The 16,284-nt window shown below is 39.8% G+C and overlaps 1 protein-coding gene across 1 annotated transcript; it reads left to right on the forward strand.

Moving 5' to 3' along the window:
• Positions 1 to 246: 246 nt before the first annotated feature.
• On the forward strand, positions 247 to 15,981 carry LOC118207327. Its single transcript, XM_035380792.1, has 8 exons — positions 247 to 339; positions 1,131 to 1,235; positions 1,335 to 1,445; positions 2,189 to 2,299; positions 2,459 to 2,528; positions 7,274 to 7,592; positions 13,674 to 15,492; positions 15,830 to 15,981. Exons 2-7 carry the CDS (start codon positions 1,177 to 1,179, stop codon positions 13,748 to 13,750), a joined length of 747 nt encoding a protein of 248 aa, XP_035236683.1. The 5' UTR covers positions 247 to 339; positions 1,131 to 1,176; the 3' UTR covers positions 13,751 to 15,492; positions 15,830 to 15,981.
• The last annotated feature ends 303 nt before the right edge of the window (positions 15,982 to 16,284 follow it).

Consider the following 16,284-nt stretch of genomic DNA (forward strand, 5'->3'; position numbering starts at 1 on the left):
TAACAATACCAATAGTCCCAACATCAAAATTGTTTTCAAGTTGTTGAATAAACCTAGTATATGTACGTTAACAAAATTAGGCAAATAATTGCTTTGGAATGTATGGAATGTCTGTCTCTTCTGAATAACTAATTATATACAATAAATGATGCAGCCAATAAAAGGCAAAACAACAACAACAACAACAACAACAACAAAAAACCTTATGTGAGCCATGTAAAAGGTTGGCTCAAAGCGAAACTGAAAGTATTACAAACTCAATCGCAATTTTAAAGACGGGCGAGAAAGAAGAGAGAGTACAAGAATTAATAAAACTGTAAAACTGAGTAACATAATTGAGTAAGTAGCCTGTTGTGGAGCGGGATACAGGGAATCGAAGCTGGTGAGTGGGTGTGGGGAGGAATGGGAATGTGCAAGTATAATCGCAATAACACGCTAAATTCAGTGAAACAAAACTGACAATAAAATGGGGCGATTTAGGTCTACTAGGTTATTTTCACATTTCTCGTTTTGGACCAAGACAGAAAGTCATTTTCAAAATAACTGTTAGACGTTTTACGCTTATTGCAGCATTTTCAATATTGTATTATTTTATTACCTCGTTGGTTATGACGGAAGTCACAGGCCCTGGTGTTTGATTAAACTGTAGGCTACATTTTGACACCGGCTACTGTAACAAACCGGACCAAACATGTTGTCAAACAATAATAGACATTGATTTTGGACGTGAATTCGGCGTTAATTCATTAAGTATTGATGTCTTAGTTCTGACTTGGTATAATAGCCTGAAGGTAAAGGTAAATAAAAAGTAACGTGGTGGACATACAATCAAAATGACGGTTCTGCACTAACATCTGTCGATTTAAATATTTTGAATTGATGTATCGTCGTTTATTAAACAACGACCATATTAAATCAACCATCTAGTCTGTTGTTTGTTGGGAATTTTGGAGGTGATCGTATAGTACATTTGTAGGTCTCTTTTAAATTCGATTGCTTCCTGTCAAGGCTAAGATATATTATGTATGTATGTGTTTCTGTGTGTATTAGTGTGTCTATGTGTGTTAAATGTTTTTCTTTTTGTGTGTTTACAGTTAATTTAGCAGTGAACCCACTTGTGGTCTAAACAGGTCTGATGTGTTCCAGTCTCCTGAGATTGAGGGTACTGTTTCTAAAATGAGTTTCTCAGAGGATCCAGAGGCCAAAGATGGAACCCCCAGCACTCACAGAAAAAGGTATAATTGCATGAATCATATACTTAATGTGATATGAGTTGCAGCTGCAGTAAGAAGATGAGGTCAACTGGAAGCTCTATCTCCATGGTTTGTTCGCAGTGTCCAGGCAGAAAGAGTGGGGTCACCTGTACCCAGTTGTCTGTCTATGAGGAGTGAACGGTCAATGGAGAACCCATTGTACTTCAGAGGACAGTTCCCAGGTGATCCAAGGTAATTGAACAGGTTCATATTGACACTGTACTGTTTAATTCAACTATCCTGTGAGGTGTATTATGATGCATTGAGGTGTAAGTGTGGTGTGTGTGACATTTATGTGACATTTAGGTGTAAGTGGGTGTATTTTGTCATATTCAGGTGTAGGTTGGTGTATTTTGTCATATTCAGGTGTAGGTGGTATGTATTGTGTCATATTGAGGTATTGATAAGGTATTTCACGTTGGCTCAGGGCTATTTAGATGCTCTTTTTTCTTGAGTTTCTACAGATATAAATGACACTGGAACAATACCCTGCAGGGTCAGGGTTAAAGTGTGTCTGCCCCCCTCACTCTCTATACTCCAGCTGTTAACACAACTCAAACAGTAGTGGCTTCATAATATGGAGTTCATTGACGAGGAGTAAATTGAAACCACATTTTCCACCTGTTTCTTACTCAGCTGTTTACAAGAGACAAACTGTGCAAATGATTTCAAGAAACATGGCATAACCCATCACAATGCATTTTGTTGTACAGAATTGCTTATATTAACAATGTGGATGGCTCTTCCAGGTTTTGTTAACAAGGGAGATGGCGCTCTCCCATGTTCAATGACAATTTGAACCTTGCCAATACCTGCTAAATCACAAACGTAAACAATAGTGGGGAGAAACAACTGAGCTGGAAACTCTGTCTCTATGTGCTGTGAGGTAGAGCTAAAGTCTTAGGATGAGCTGTGTCTCCATGGTTTGTTCGCAGTGTCCAGGCAGAAAGAGCGGGGTCACCTGTACCCAGTTGTCTGTCTATGAGGAGTGAACGATCAATGGAGAACCCATTGTACTTCAGAGGACAGTTCCCAGGTGATCCAAGGTAATTGGACAGGTTCATATTGACACTATCCTGTTTAATGCAACTATCCAGTGAGGTGTATTATGATGCATTGAGGTGTAAGTGTGGTGTATTGTGACATTTGTCACATTTATGTCACATTAAGTCGTAGGATGAACCGTGTCTCTGTTTTGTTCGCAGGATCCAGCGGCCAATGGAGTCCAGCCATTTAGAAGAGAACGGTTCAGAGAAATTATCTTTCCCAAAACAGGTGAGATCTTTTTGTAATTGTTTTGAAAAGGTTAATTTTGGGATGGCTGGTATGCCATCCCGCCAAGTTTCAGGCTTGGTGGGGAGACATGCCCCATACCTATACATCACCGATGGGTTTTGGCTCTTTTCAGGAATCCTGCAGAAATAACCACAGTGTGACCACAGACTCCTTAAGAGCACTTAAGAACATTAACTCCTGTACCTTATGACTTCATCTAAACAGACAGAATTCACAAACAACTTCACACATCCACACAATAAAGCCCTAGGTGATTTTGCGTTTTTTCCACTTATTTTTTTTCCTGCCAATTACATCATCACAAATGCTTCAGTACCACTATGAATAATTCTCCCCAGTGGACATCTGCCGATGACAACATCTCATTCTCATCTTGAGGCAATATAGATTTTTTCAAGGCCGATACTGATTCCGATATCTTAGTGAACAGGAAGACCGATATGCCGACATCGGCTGATGTAGTTATAGCAATATAGAGGCAATATATATTTGCAAATATATAGCCGATATAATAAAGCAACAGATCATTCTAGAGTAGGACTATGAAAATATCTTTACAGTACTATGGAACTGCATGCTCTTGATACCACTCCATGATGCTGATCTGCAATCTTAACAACAGGTATGAACTGGTGTCTCTTCCTAGGTATACAGGTATAGTACAGCTGTGAAAAACGCTGCTCACTGAACACTGAAATTCAGATATGGAATAAATATGGAATAAATATGGAATAAATATGGAATAAATATAAAAGCTTACCTTTGGTTTTATACGTAAAGATTTCTTTCAAGGTTCAGTGGTCATTTATTGTCTTCAATAATCCGTTTGTGAAATATACATTAATTTATGACAGCTGGGTACCTTCCAAAATAGCTGTGTGTAATACCACACATGTTGTTTATGGTGTTGTCGCCCTTTTTAGTACAACCTGGCTTGATTGACACAATTTATCCAGAAGGTGATTGAATAAGCTTTCTAAGGATGTATAATATGTCTAATTTTACTTTTGGAATAGCATTTTATAGGTCAGAGTAACCGAAAGTTGTGAATAATTATCTACACATTACACATTCACCCTGGCAGCAGTAAAAGACACTGCACCCGGCGAAACATTATAGATGAGTTTCATTATTTCTTGGAAAATATTCTTATTCTTGAAAACTTCTGAGCATGGCTAAGGCATATGTTTGCTGATAGACCTAGCTGACAGTTTTCTGGACTAAGTCAGAAGTGGAGAACGACAGCATTGATTCTCTGTCTCTGTCTCTATCTACTGAACACAGATAAGATGTAGATTTCTTTGTAGATATGCAAGTGTTGATGCTCAAAATATTTCACTTATATACGTTATTTTTCAAATTGAGTGACTTTAAATAGGTTAGTGTTATTTTTTAGTGAGCATTTTTCACACTAACGTAAGCATTTGTTCAGTAGGATTTGTGTTTCATGCACTGGATGTGACGTGAGCTGGAACGGCTGAGTATTGTTTTAATGTCGTCCCATCCCCTTACAAAAAAACATTACATATTATAGAGTACAGAAAAACATACAAGATTAATGATTACACATTTAGGTACTGTACCACATTGTGTGATAATGTTTTTGCACTATTTTAAATTCTGATATCAATGTGTTGGGGAAATGACAAAATAGCCTTACACGGGGCACCACTTATGTCAGGATTATACTTCTATATTCTCACATTGAGCACCACTTAAGTAGACGAAGCGGTATAACCTCACAATTAAAAATCAGTCTCATAAAATTACCTGTTTTATATGTGGGATCTCTTAGTACAGTGGCCTCCAGAATTGTTGGCACCCTTAATAAAAATGAAGGAAAAAGGCTGCATATAATAAATGACACATAATAATCTATATGTTATGTTCAAACATATGGGAGAACTATATACTTTTATTTCAATACATTTACTCTCATGCTTCAATGTTTTTTATTAAGTAATCAAGTTTTTTCTGAAAACCATAGGTGCCATAATTATTGGCACCCCTCATAATTATTGGAAGTAAAATCAAACTAAGTAAAATTGTATTACCAATTTCATTTTATCTCAGTCTAAAAGAACTATATTGTGTCATTCCATCACTTCCAGTTTCACTAGAGAATAAAAATGAGGTAACATTTTCCATTTGTCATCCATCAGCATGGGAAAAGCCAAATAACTGTCAATTCAGAAGAGACCGATGGTAATTTACCGTCACAAGTCTGGTAATGGGTACAAAAAAAGACATAAACGGTTAAACATACCACTTAGCACTGTAAGGGTAATAATAAAAAGGTGTAAAACATATGGAATGGTTGCAAATTTGCCAGGAAGAGGAAGCAAGTGCATGGTGTCCCCACAGACAGTGAGGAAGATGGTGAGAGAGGCCATTAATTACCCACTGATCCCACTGTTTAAGAATTGCAGAGATTAGTTTGTTTCTTGCGGTCAACAAGTCTAAAAAAAAAAAACATAAAATGGCACCTCCATACCAACTAACTCTTTGGAAGGGTGGCATGAAGACAGCCCTTACTGAGCACAATAAACAAAACCAAGAATCTGGAGCTTGCCAAACCTCATTGGAATTATGACTGGAAGTGAGTGCTATTGACAGATGAGACCAAAATTGAACGTTTTGGCCATACACACTATCAACATCTTTGGCAGCAAAAGAGGAATGCATACAGGAGAAGCACCTCATACTTACGGTCAAATATGGAGGTGGGTCATTGATATTTTGGAGATGTTTTGCTGGCAGTGGTCCTGGGGCACTATTTTAGATCAATGGCACAATGGATTCAACAAAGTACCAGGAAATTCTGGCAGAAAATTTAGTTGTCTCTGCTAAGAAGCTAGGACTTAGTCATAGGTAGATTGTCCAGCAGGACAATGACTCCAAGCATACATCAAAATCTAAACAGAAATGCTTAAAGGAGTACCATGGTGGTTGAACGTGACACTTCCCAGTTGTCTTCAGGCAACAACAAAACAAATGTGCATAATTTTTTTATTCTTCAGTCATTTCAATGTACTTAAAAACGTATTTTTCTAAGCCTAAATTTCCCACAATAAAAATTCACCCGAACCGTCTGGGCGTGGTAATGAGAACTGTCAGTTAGCTATGATTGACAGACCATGCCCTGTTACCATAGCTACTCCCATGATACGCGCTCTCTTTGGGAGACTGAATTTTAGCAAGCTAGCTAGCTTAGTAGGTCTAGTATATCAAGTATCGGTAGATAGCTAAGGTAAGGACGTTGACTTAGCAAAAATTATAATTGGATATATCTAGCTAGCCAAGTTAAGATAAAAGCACAACTATAACGTCCTCATAAAAGCAAACTAGCAAGCTAACGTTATCGATAACATTGCCTTATGAAAGCAAACCTCCTAGCTAGCTAGCTAAATGAATATAACCAGAAATAATCTAAAGGCACTCTAATTTAAGTGAACCTAACGTTAGTCAAATATTTGCATTGTCTGAACAGCAGGACGGTGTGTCCTGTCAGATTTCTTTACGGGGCGTGGAAATGGGAGTGGTTACTGTATTCGTGACGCAGCAAAATGACAACTTTCTCAACCGGTTGAAAATAGGACGATGAATTTAAAACGCATATTTCTCCAAAAATACAGAACGGACATATTTAATACTTTGCTCATTGTGTTTCTTCAATGCCTCTTGTGCAAATAGCACATAAAACAGAGAAAGTGTGAAAATCACCATGGTACTCCTTTAAGTGAAATCAACATTCATGTTTTCCAATGGACATCTCCGTCTCCAGACTTCAATTTCATTAAAAACCTGTGGTCTGAACTGAAGAGGGGGGGTCCATAAGTGCAAACCCAAAGATATCAATGATTCAGAGAAGTTCTCCATGGAGCAATGGTCAAATCCCTCCAAATGTGTTCTAACCTTTTCACAGATTATAGGAAAAGACTCATGGCTGTCGTCTTTGCCAGGGGTGTTTTCACAAAGTATTAAACCAGGGGTGCCAATAATTGTGGAACTTGTTTTTTGAGGAAATATTTTTTTTATTTAAAAAATTTAAGACTTTGGTTGATTCCAATGAATCATTCAAGCACACTAGTTTACACATGTTGGAAAATAAAGCTTATGTCAATAACTGTATTATTTTTTAGTTTAGAATTTTTTTTAGCATTTTGTGCATATTTATCAAGGGTGCCAATAATTCTGGAGCCCACTGTATTTCATTGCAAACTAAAATAGAGCAAATTCATTTTTTATTTTTTGCCTAGACAATTGCATTTGTGGTACTTTATTTCTTCCTAAATTATGAATATAAACTAATCTAAGTTAGTATTTTAAATGGCCTTGCTTCATTTAAGCCATTTGTCAAGTCTCTGTGATCACATCTGAGGTTATAAAGCTTTCAATAAGGTACCCCTGAAATGGGCAAGGATTGGGATTGTGCGTGAAGGGTTTAAATTGTAGCCTACATTACTGTATAGGGTTAAGGTTCTTTCAGCGAGCTATATTTGCTTGTGTGTTAGCCTGTGTTGCAGACACTTGCTGCAACTTGTGACAGCGTCTGATCAAATAAGTTTGGTGGCATTCTGGTGTAGCAAGTGAAATGCTCAAAAATATGTGACACATAAGGCAAGGATCATGGTGCATTTATTTGAGTGTGTATTTACAGCGCACCGCTACGTATGATTGTCAGTCACACACATACAGCACAACTGTTCTTGTGTCCTTTTCAGTCTCTCCTGTGCACCCTCATGAAGCTGAAGAAGACTGAAAAGTTGCTACTGTTCCAGAGCCATCTGAGTCAGGATTGCCCAGAATGCTTCAAGAGTCTGTCTGATGATCCTTCTGTACTGGATAAGTTTATGAAGATGAAGAAATTGTTCAACAGTCAAATTTGTGAGCGAGAGTGGGAGGAACCTGAGGCCCTGTGCATTGTTGAGAAGATGCTAGAGACCTGTGGCAGCGAGAGGTCTCTGGAGATCACACTCCACATCCTGAGGAACATGAAGCAGAATGATCTCACTCACTCACTGGAGAGAGATGAGCAGCACAGTAAGTTTTTTCTCATTGCACTGTGAGTGCTTAAATGAGTTCAGCAAACAGACCTAACAGTGAATAATGCTCTGCTTTGTACCATCTACACTTTAAACTTCCTTTTTTAGTATTTAAATTAAAATTTAGCATCAAGCAATAATTATTGGGGCAAACAAATGCACATAAGATTAAATGTCCCTGAGGGAGATTCAAACTGACCTTGTGCTCAAAAACCACTGTCACATTACATAACAAGCATTTAGCAGACACTCTTATCCAGAGCAGCCAACTCAACTTTTTACATGGCATTTACATTGCATCCATTTATACAGCTGGATATATACTGAAGCAATGCAGGTTAAGTACCTTGCTCAAGGGTACAGCGGCAGTGTCCTACCCAGGAATTGAACCTATGACGTTTCAGGTATAAGCCCAGTTCCTTACCGTCTATGCTACCCTGCCGTCACGTCCAACTGCCCTGAGTGTGTATCCAGGGCTAAAGAGCACTCAGGATAAAAATATTAGATCTAAAAATTACCATGTTTCCTTTGAAGACTGTACCACAGAGACAAATCCACAACATAAACCTGAGAAATGAAGTGTAAAAGGGGATTTAAATCTATTTTCAGTGTTATAATATGTTTTCCCTTCATTCACATTGTACAAATACAACAGTATGTACTTTTCTGCTGATTTGTTATATTTATGATGGATTATAATTGAGAGGTGTGCAGCACTCTGAGAGGTGTGCAGCACTGTGTGAGGTGTGTAACACAGAGGTGTGTGTAACACTGTGAGGTGTGCAGCACTGTGAGAGGTGTGTAACACTGTGAGAGATGTGCAGCACTGTGAGAGGTGTGCAGCACTGTGTGAGGTGTGTAACTGTGAGAGGTGTGCAGCATTGTGTGAAGTGTGCAATACTGTGAGAGGTGTGCGGCACTGTGAGTGGAGTGTAACACTGTCTGAGGTGTGTAACAATGAGATGTGTGCAGCACTGTGAGAGGTGTGCGGCACTGTGAGATGTGTGCAGCACAGAGGTGTGCGGCACTGTCTGAGGTATGTAACACTGTGAGAGGTGTGCAACACTGAAAGATGGATAAATACTGTGAGTGGAGTGTAACACTGTGTGAGGTGTGTAACACTGTGAGAGGTGTGTAACACTGTGAGAGGTGTGTATCACTGTGAGAGATGTGCAGCACTGTGAGAGGTGTGTAACACTGAGAGAGGTGTGTAACACTGTGAGAGGTGTGTAACACTGTGAGAGGTGGATAACACAGAGAGGTGTGTATCACTGTGAGAGGTGTGTATCACTGTGAGAGGTGTGTAACACTGTGAGAGGTGTGTAACACTGAGAGAGGTGTGTATCACTGTGAGAGGTGTGCGGCACTGTGAAAGGTGTGCGACACTGTGAAAGGTGGATAAATACTATGAGAGGTGTGCAACACCAATGTTTGTTTGGGTGTGCAACACCAGTGTTTGTTTGGGTGGTCCACCCAAATAGATTTGAACCCCACCCAAAAAGATTTTTCTGTATTTAGTTGTTTATTTCCCCATCAACAATTTCTAGTTGACTGCAATGCAAATGCAGTTCAAATTGAAAATGCATATGTGCAACCAAAGCTCACTTTACTGTAGCTAGAATTAGCTATATTATTTTCAAGAGAATAATCTGTAGCTCTCCGATTGTTGTTTTGTCCACAAAATGCAACTTTATATTGTTCTAAATTCAGTATTCTACTACTGCATGCAATTTAAAGGCTATTTTAGACAAAAGATTTGCAATGCAATGAGCTGCAACTGCTGAATCTCATGGTTTCTGCAAAACTTATGGTTTCCAACCTTCTAAAAACCAACCCTTTCACATCAAAAGTGATAATATAAAATGTTTCTTACAGCTGTCATAGCAATAAATGTATTCACTTCCTTGTTTACAGTTGCAGTTGAGGCCAAAAGTTTACATACACCCAGGCTAAAGACATTCAAACTCAATTTTTCAACTCCACACATTTCATGTTATCATACATTGTTAAGTCAATTAGGTTATCTATTTTATTTCCAGAAGAGGTCATTTCAAAATAATAGCTAAGAGATTTATTTCAGCTTTTATGTACTTTCAAATTTTCAGTGGATCTAAAGTTTACATACACTTTGTTAGTATTTGGTGGCATTACCTTTTAATTGCTTAACTTGAATCAAACGATTGCGGTGGCCTTCCACAAGCTTCTCACAATACTTTGCTGGAATTTTTGCCCATTCCTCCTGACAGAACTGATGTAACTCAGTCAGGTTTGTGGGCCTCCTTGCTCGAACATGCTTTTTCACTTCAGTCCACAAATTTTCTATGGGTTTCAGGTCAGGGCTTTGTGATGGTCACTCCAATACTTTCACTTTGTTGTCTCTATGCCATTTTGTTACAACTTTGGAGGTATGCTTAGGATCACTGTCCTGCTGGAAAACCCAGTTGCAACCAAGTTTGAACTTTCTAGCTGATGTCTTGAGGTGTTGCTCCAGTATTTCTAGATAATCCTCCTTCCTCATGATCCCATCTATTTTCTGAAGTGCACCAGTACCTTTTCTAGCAAAACACCCCAACAACATGATGCTCCCACCCCGATGCTTCGCAGTTGGGATGGTGTTCTTCGGGTTAAAAGCCTCACCCCTTTTCTTCCATACATAGCGCTGATCATTATGGCCAAACAGTTCAATTTTTGTTTCATCTGACCAGAGAACAATCCTCCAAAGGCTAGGTCTTCATCCTGATGATCACCTGCAAACTTCACTCTGGTTTTTTTTATGCCGGTCTAGGAGTAGGGGCTTCTTCCTTGCGCAACAGCCTTTCAGGCCATGGTGATGTAGGATTCTCTTAATGGTGGATGTAGATACTTTAGTTCCTGATGCCTCCAACTATTTCACCAGTTCCTTTGTTGTTGTCTTTGGGTTCAGTTGAACCTTTCGGACCAAAGTTTGTTCAGCCCTGGGAGTTAATTTGTGCATCCTTCCTGAACGATGCAGTGTCTGTCTGGGCCCAAGATTTTTATATTTGCATACAATTGTTTGTAAAGATGCTCGAGGTACTTTCAGTTGTTTGGAAATTGCTCCTAAGGAAGAACCAGACTTGTGGAGGTCCACAATTTATTTTTTGAGGTCTTGACTGAGTTGCTTAGATTTTCCGATGGTATCAAGGGCAAAAAGGCAGTGTCTCTAAAGGCAGGCCCTTAAATACAACCACAGGTGCCAATTAACTCCCAATTAACTCCTAATTATGATAATTGGCCAATCAGAAGCTTCTAAAACGTCATTGGATGATTCCAGAAATTGATGCAGACTGTTTAAAGAGACAGTAAACTTGGTGTATGTAAACATTTGACCCACTGGAATTCTGATATTGTGAATTAAAGCTGAAATAAATGTCTCTAATCAATTGTTTTAAAATTACCTCTGATGTGAACAAAGTAGATGCCCTAATTGACTTGCCAAAAAAATGTATGGTAACATGAAATGTGCGGAGTTGTGAATAATATTTGAATATCTTTAGCCAAGGTGTATGTAAACTTTTGGCCTCAACTGAATTTCCTTATTGGTTGGTGTGGTGTGGGGATGGCTGGTTTAAGCAGCCACACCTGCCCTGGGTCAAGCTAATTAGACCTGGCTAGTTAGATAATTGGTTATGAATTAGATAATTGGCTGGGCTAATTGGGTCCAGGAACAGGGGTGGCTGCACCTGTGCGTAGTGAGGTAATCAGTGCGCACAGGTTAAATCTGCCATCCCCACCCACACAAGGAGAGCTCTCTGTCATGACAGGGTTTTACATCTGCTCACTTGGCTGTAACATCTTGCCAAACCCTCGTCAATAAATCTGGGCTGTTGGAACATCATCTCCCTGTGTCTCTGTGCTGGAGGGCCCCTAGGAAAGCCACTTCGGTGGCCTGTGGCAGGCGTGTTTGCCACAGTTGGCAATTATCTAGTTCAATGTAGTGAAAATTGACACAAGTAGTCGCAATAGGCAGCCATGGGTACTTCAGCGCCCGGGACACGGAGTGTATGCACAATTGTTGTGGCTCATTCTACAGACAAATTCAGTAATTTAAGATGCTGAAGTGAATTTATTTGCTTGTACATGAATGTTAATAGGGCAGCACAGTGGTGCAGTGGGTAGCACTATCACTTCACAGCAAGAAGGTTGTGGGTTCGAATCTCGGCTTGGGGCCTTTCTTTCTTGAGTGTGAGAGTGAATTGTGAGTGAATGGTGTGTGTGCCCTGCGATGGATTGGTGGCCTGTCCAGGGTGTATTCCTGCCTCTCGTCCAATGCGTGCTGGGATAGGCTCCAGCACCCACTGCGACCCTGCTCAGGATAAGCAGGTATAGATAATGGATGGATGGATTAATATTACTGAAAAAGCCTGACTCTAAATAAATAAATAAGCATGGAAGCTACCATTGTTTTATATATACCATTGTATATGCATGAATCGATGTATTAAATCAACCATTTCAAAGGATCTATTTATTACAAAAAAATTTGAATTCAGATGTTACACCGCAAATAGTTGTTTTTCCACTGTGAACTCTGAAAATTGGGAAACAATGACACATAATGGGCTGATGTTTCTCTGATCTTTCTGAATTAGTCTGTGAAATGCAATGAACTGCCAATAGAATATAGCTAGGCTGTCAGTGTAATTAATGTACAATAGCCTTTATGAGGTGGATTGGCCCTCTGCATGTTCTGACATAGGGCACATTGGGATTCTGGAATTACCTGAAATATAGCCTACTTTGATCTAACATTGCCGATTACATACTAATTAGTGTCATGACGCGAACCACAATGTCAGGTTCATATAGTTTCCCGTGTTATCCGAATTTTCGCTCTCGTTCTTGCCCCCCAAATTCCAGCTGACAATGCCACATCCATAAAAATTCAACAAATCTTTATCCTAATAATCGCTCTCTCTCTCTCTCTCTAAAACAGTAACTGACTCATCTCTGCCACCCAACAAGGAAGTGTGGCGATGCAAATGAATGAAGGCTAGCTATCTTACTGGTCTGCTGAACTCCTGTTCTAAATAGTTAGATATTATGTTAATCATCAGGACGAGAATGCACAAAAGAGTAAGAATGATTGGAAAGGCTAGGACTACGTCATCTATTGATGTACATTGTCTAGTGAAGCAGACAGAAATCTTGCCTCACTGAAGTTCCTTTTAAAATTCTGAGGAGGTCGCTGTTCTGCACAATACCAGGGATGTTTTTGAACCAAGGTACTTTTTATTTAGCTTCATGAGGAAAATAGTCATTGTGGTGATAATTCAACATTAAAGAAAGATAGGTGGGGTGTGTTGTACATGTTCTTTTTTTCTTGCTTTTTTTGGTGAAGTGCTGCTTTACCTGTTGTCTTAGAGAAACCTCTTCTGATCTACATATGTGAAGGGATTGGGCAAAAAAAGTGTGTTGAACCTGTAGTACACAAGGAAAAGTTTGCATGAATTCTCTGGGGTTTGGGTACGCATAACAATATTTCACATCAGTTTCAAGTTTTATAAATATCAATTTGTGGGTCGATTTTTACATAAGACGAATTTACGATCAGATTTGTGCATACAATTGTTTTATAAATGAAGCCCCGGGTTTTTAAAAAAGAGAGGGTATGGTGTTCACCTGGTCAGTAAAGGTCTTGATTCTCAAAAATGACTCATCAGAGCTAAGGCCAGGGAACAGACATTTTGTCCTTCACAGATGTCTTCTAGTTTCCCAAACTGTAGACTAGGCTTCACTGTATTGTTAGTCCCCTGGAGTCAAAATAATTTTAAATCTACATGCCGTGTAGTTTGCCACAAAAAATTTGATCTGTATCAAAACAAGACATTGCAATTAATTCCATGAATAATACTCATACTGAAGTTCTCAGTAAAAAACACTGTACAAATAAAGTTGAACTGAGTAAACACTGTCTGAGAGGTGTGTATCACTGTGTGAGGTGTGTAAAATAGTCAAAACTGACTTCATAAGTATTTTTATTGACAGTTTATTTTTGAAATCTGTTATTGAATGGGAAATGTTTCTGATTTTAAACAAAACTCATATTTCTTCTCTTCAGATGGATCCATAAAAAGAGACCAGCAGGCACTGAAAACTGATCTGAAGAAGACGTTGAATGCATGTTTGAAGGTTTAGCAAAGCAGGGCCACCCAACCCTCCTCAATGAGATCTATACTGAGCTCTACGTCACAGAGGGGGGAAGTGGGGGGGTCAATAATGAACATGAGGTCAGACAGATTGAGACAGCATCCAAGAGACAAACCACACAGGAGACGGCAGTCCTCTGCAATGACATCTTTAAGCCATTACCTGGCCAAAAGAAACTCATTAGAACTGTCCTTACAAAGGGAATCGCTGGCATTGGGAAAACTGTCTCTGGATTTTCCTTCTGCCCAATCCAGAATGAATTTCTGCACAATCAGGATGTTGATTTCATCTTCACTCTTCCTTTTCGAGATCTGAATTTGAAGAAGGAAAGAGAATACAGTCTGATGCAGCTTCTGCAGCACTACTTTCCACAACTGAAAGAGATCAAAGGTATTGAAGGTGATGAAGTCAAAGTGGTGTTTATTTTTGATGGTCTGGATGAGTGTCGACTTCCTCTAAATTTTCAAGGCAATGCGATCTGCTGTGATATAACAGAGTCATCATCAGTGGATGTGCTGCTGACAAACCTCATTCAGGGGAATCTGCTTCCCTCTGTTCTTCTCTGGATCACCTCCCGACCAGCAGCAGCAGCCAATCAGATCCCTCCTGAGTATGTCCACCAGGTGACAGAGATACGAGGGTTCAATGACCCACAGAAGGAGTACTTCAGAAAGAAAATCAGAGATGGGAACCAGGCTAGCAGAATTCTCTCACACATAGTCATCCAGGAGTCTGTACATCATGTGTCACATACCAAACTTCTGCTGGATTTCTGCTACTGTTCTAGAGGCAATTTTGGGTAAAGTAGAGAGTGCAGGACTGCCGAAAACTCTGACTGAAATGTACACACACTTCCTGCTCATTCAGACAAATGTAAAGAATCAGAAGTATCATGGCACCAAGACAAACCCAAAGGAAATGTCAGCATCAGATACAGAAATCATCCTGAAACTGGGGCAGCTGGCTTTTCTACAGCTGGAAAAGGGAAATCTGATATTCTACGAGGAGGACCTGAGAGAGAGTGGCATCGATGTCAGTGAAGCTTCAGTGTACTCTGGTGTGTGCACAGAGATCTTTAAAGAGGAGTGTGGGTGGGATCAGGAGAAGGTCTACTGCTTTGTGCACCTGAGCATTCAGGTGCACAAAGCATTCTGGCCGCCCTGTTTGTGCTTCATTCATGTATAAACGAGAACAGAAATGTACTCAGAGAAGAATCAAAACTTCAGTGACAGAGTGCAGCTGTGTGAGTTACACAGGAGTGCAGTGGATCAGGCCTTAATGAGTAAAAATGGACACCTGGACCTTTTCCTCCGATTCCTTCTTGGCCTCTCCCTGGAATCTGTCGAGACTCTCTTAGGAGGACTACAGATACAGGCAGGAGGCAGATCACCTGGACCTGACCCACTGACACAGACAGAAAACAGATCGGAGGGCATTGTCCAGTACATTAAGTTGAAGATCAGAGAGGAATCTTCAGCAGAGAGGACTATCAATCTGTTTCACTGTCTCAATGAACTGAATGACAACTCTCTAGTGGAAGAAATCCAGAATTCCCTGAGATCAGGAAAACTTTCTGAGAAAGAGCTGGAACCACACCAATGTTCAGCTCTGGCCTTTGTGTTACTGATGTCAGAGGATATCCTGGATGAGTTTGACTTGAAGACCTACAACACAACAGCAGTAGGCCATCAAAGACTGGTGACAGTAGTCAGGAACTGCAGGAAGGCCATGTGAGTATTACACCATTAATAATGTAGATGATTGAGAGCGTATACTCACACTTTATATTTCTGGAGAGTGTCGTTTAATAAAATTGTCAGGCACTAGAAAATTTGGTTAAAAAAAAATTGAGATTTCTGAATCAGTGTATTTTGTCAGTGCCCTCAATTAAAGTTCAAATAAAATATGTTTGTGGTGGGGTGGGCGTGGTTTGAGCGTCGGCTGCAGAGAGAGAGTGTGAGAGGAGCGGCTCTCGGATCCTTCGTCACAACTGTCAGCTGGAGGTAATCAGCGCCGATAATTGTTAATTGTTTAATTGCGCTGATTGCCTCTGATTGCTTTCAACAGTGAGCCTGGGGTTTTTAAAAGCAAGACCGGAAGCCGGAGGAACGGGAGGAGCGCCGATGACAAGACGGCTACGAAACCGTATTGTGTTTAAAGAATTGTCTGGAAAAGACGAGAGTTGGAATAAAATAGCACGGCAGTGCTGATTACGAAAACGGTTGTCTCCCGTGAGTGTTTTTAACCAGGAGGGGTGGCACTCACTTGCCACAATGTTTTATTTGAAAATATATTTTATTTGATTTAATGTACTAATTATTTTCATATAAATGAAATGTCATATAAATAATGAATCTTTTTGTTTTTGTCATGCACAAAACAGTATAGTTTTCACCTGCACCAGGTTTAAGTAGTTTTGTGTTCTGTGTCAACATGCTTGGGCTGCGCACTAGGGGGTCAATAGAAACATGTAGTATTGGTCTTGAACATTTCTGATGTTTGAATGGCTAACCGGGGTTATG

This window comes from Anguilla anguilla, chromosome 11 (assembly GCF_013347855.1).
Source record: "Anguilla anguilla isolate fAngAng1 chromosome 11, fAngAng1.pri, whole genome shotgun sequence".
NCBI lineage: Eukaryota > Metazoa > Chordata > Actinopteri > Anguilliformes > Anguillidae > Anguilla > Anguilla anguilla.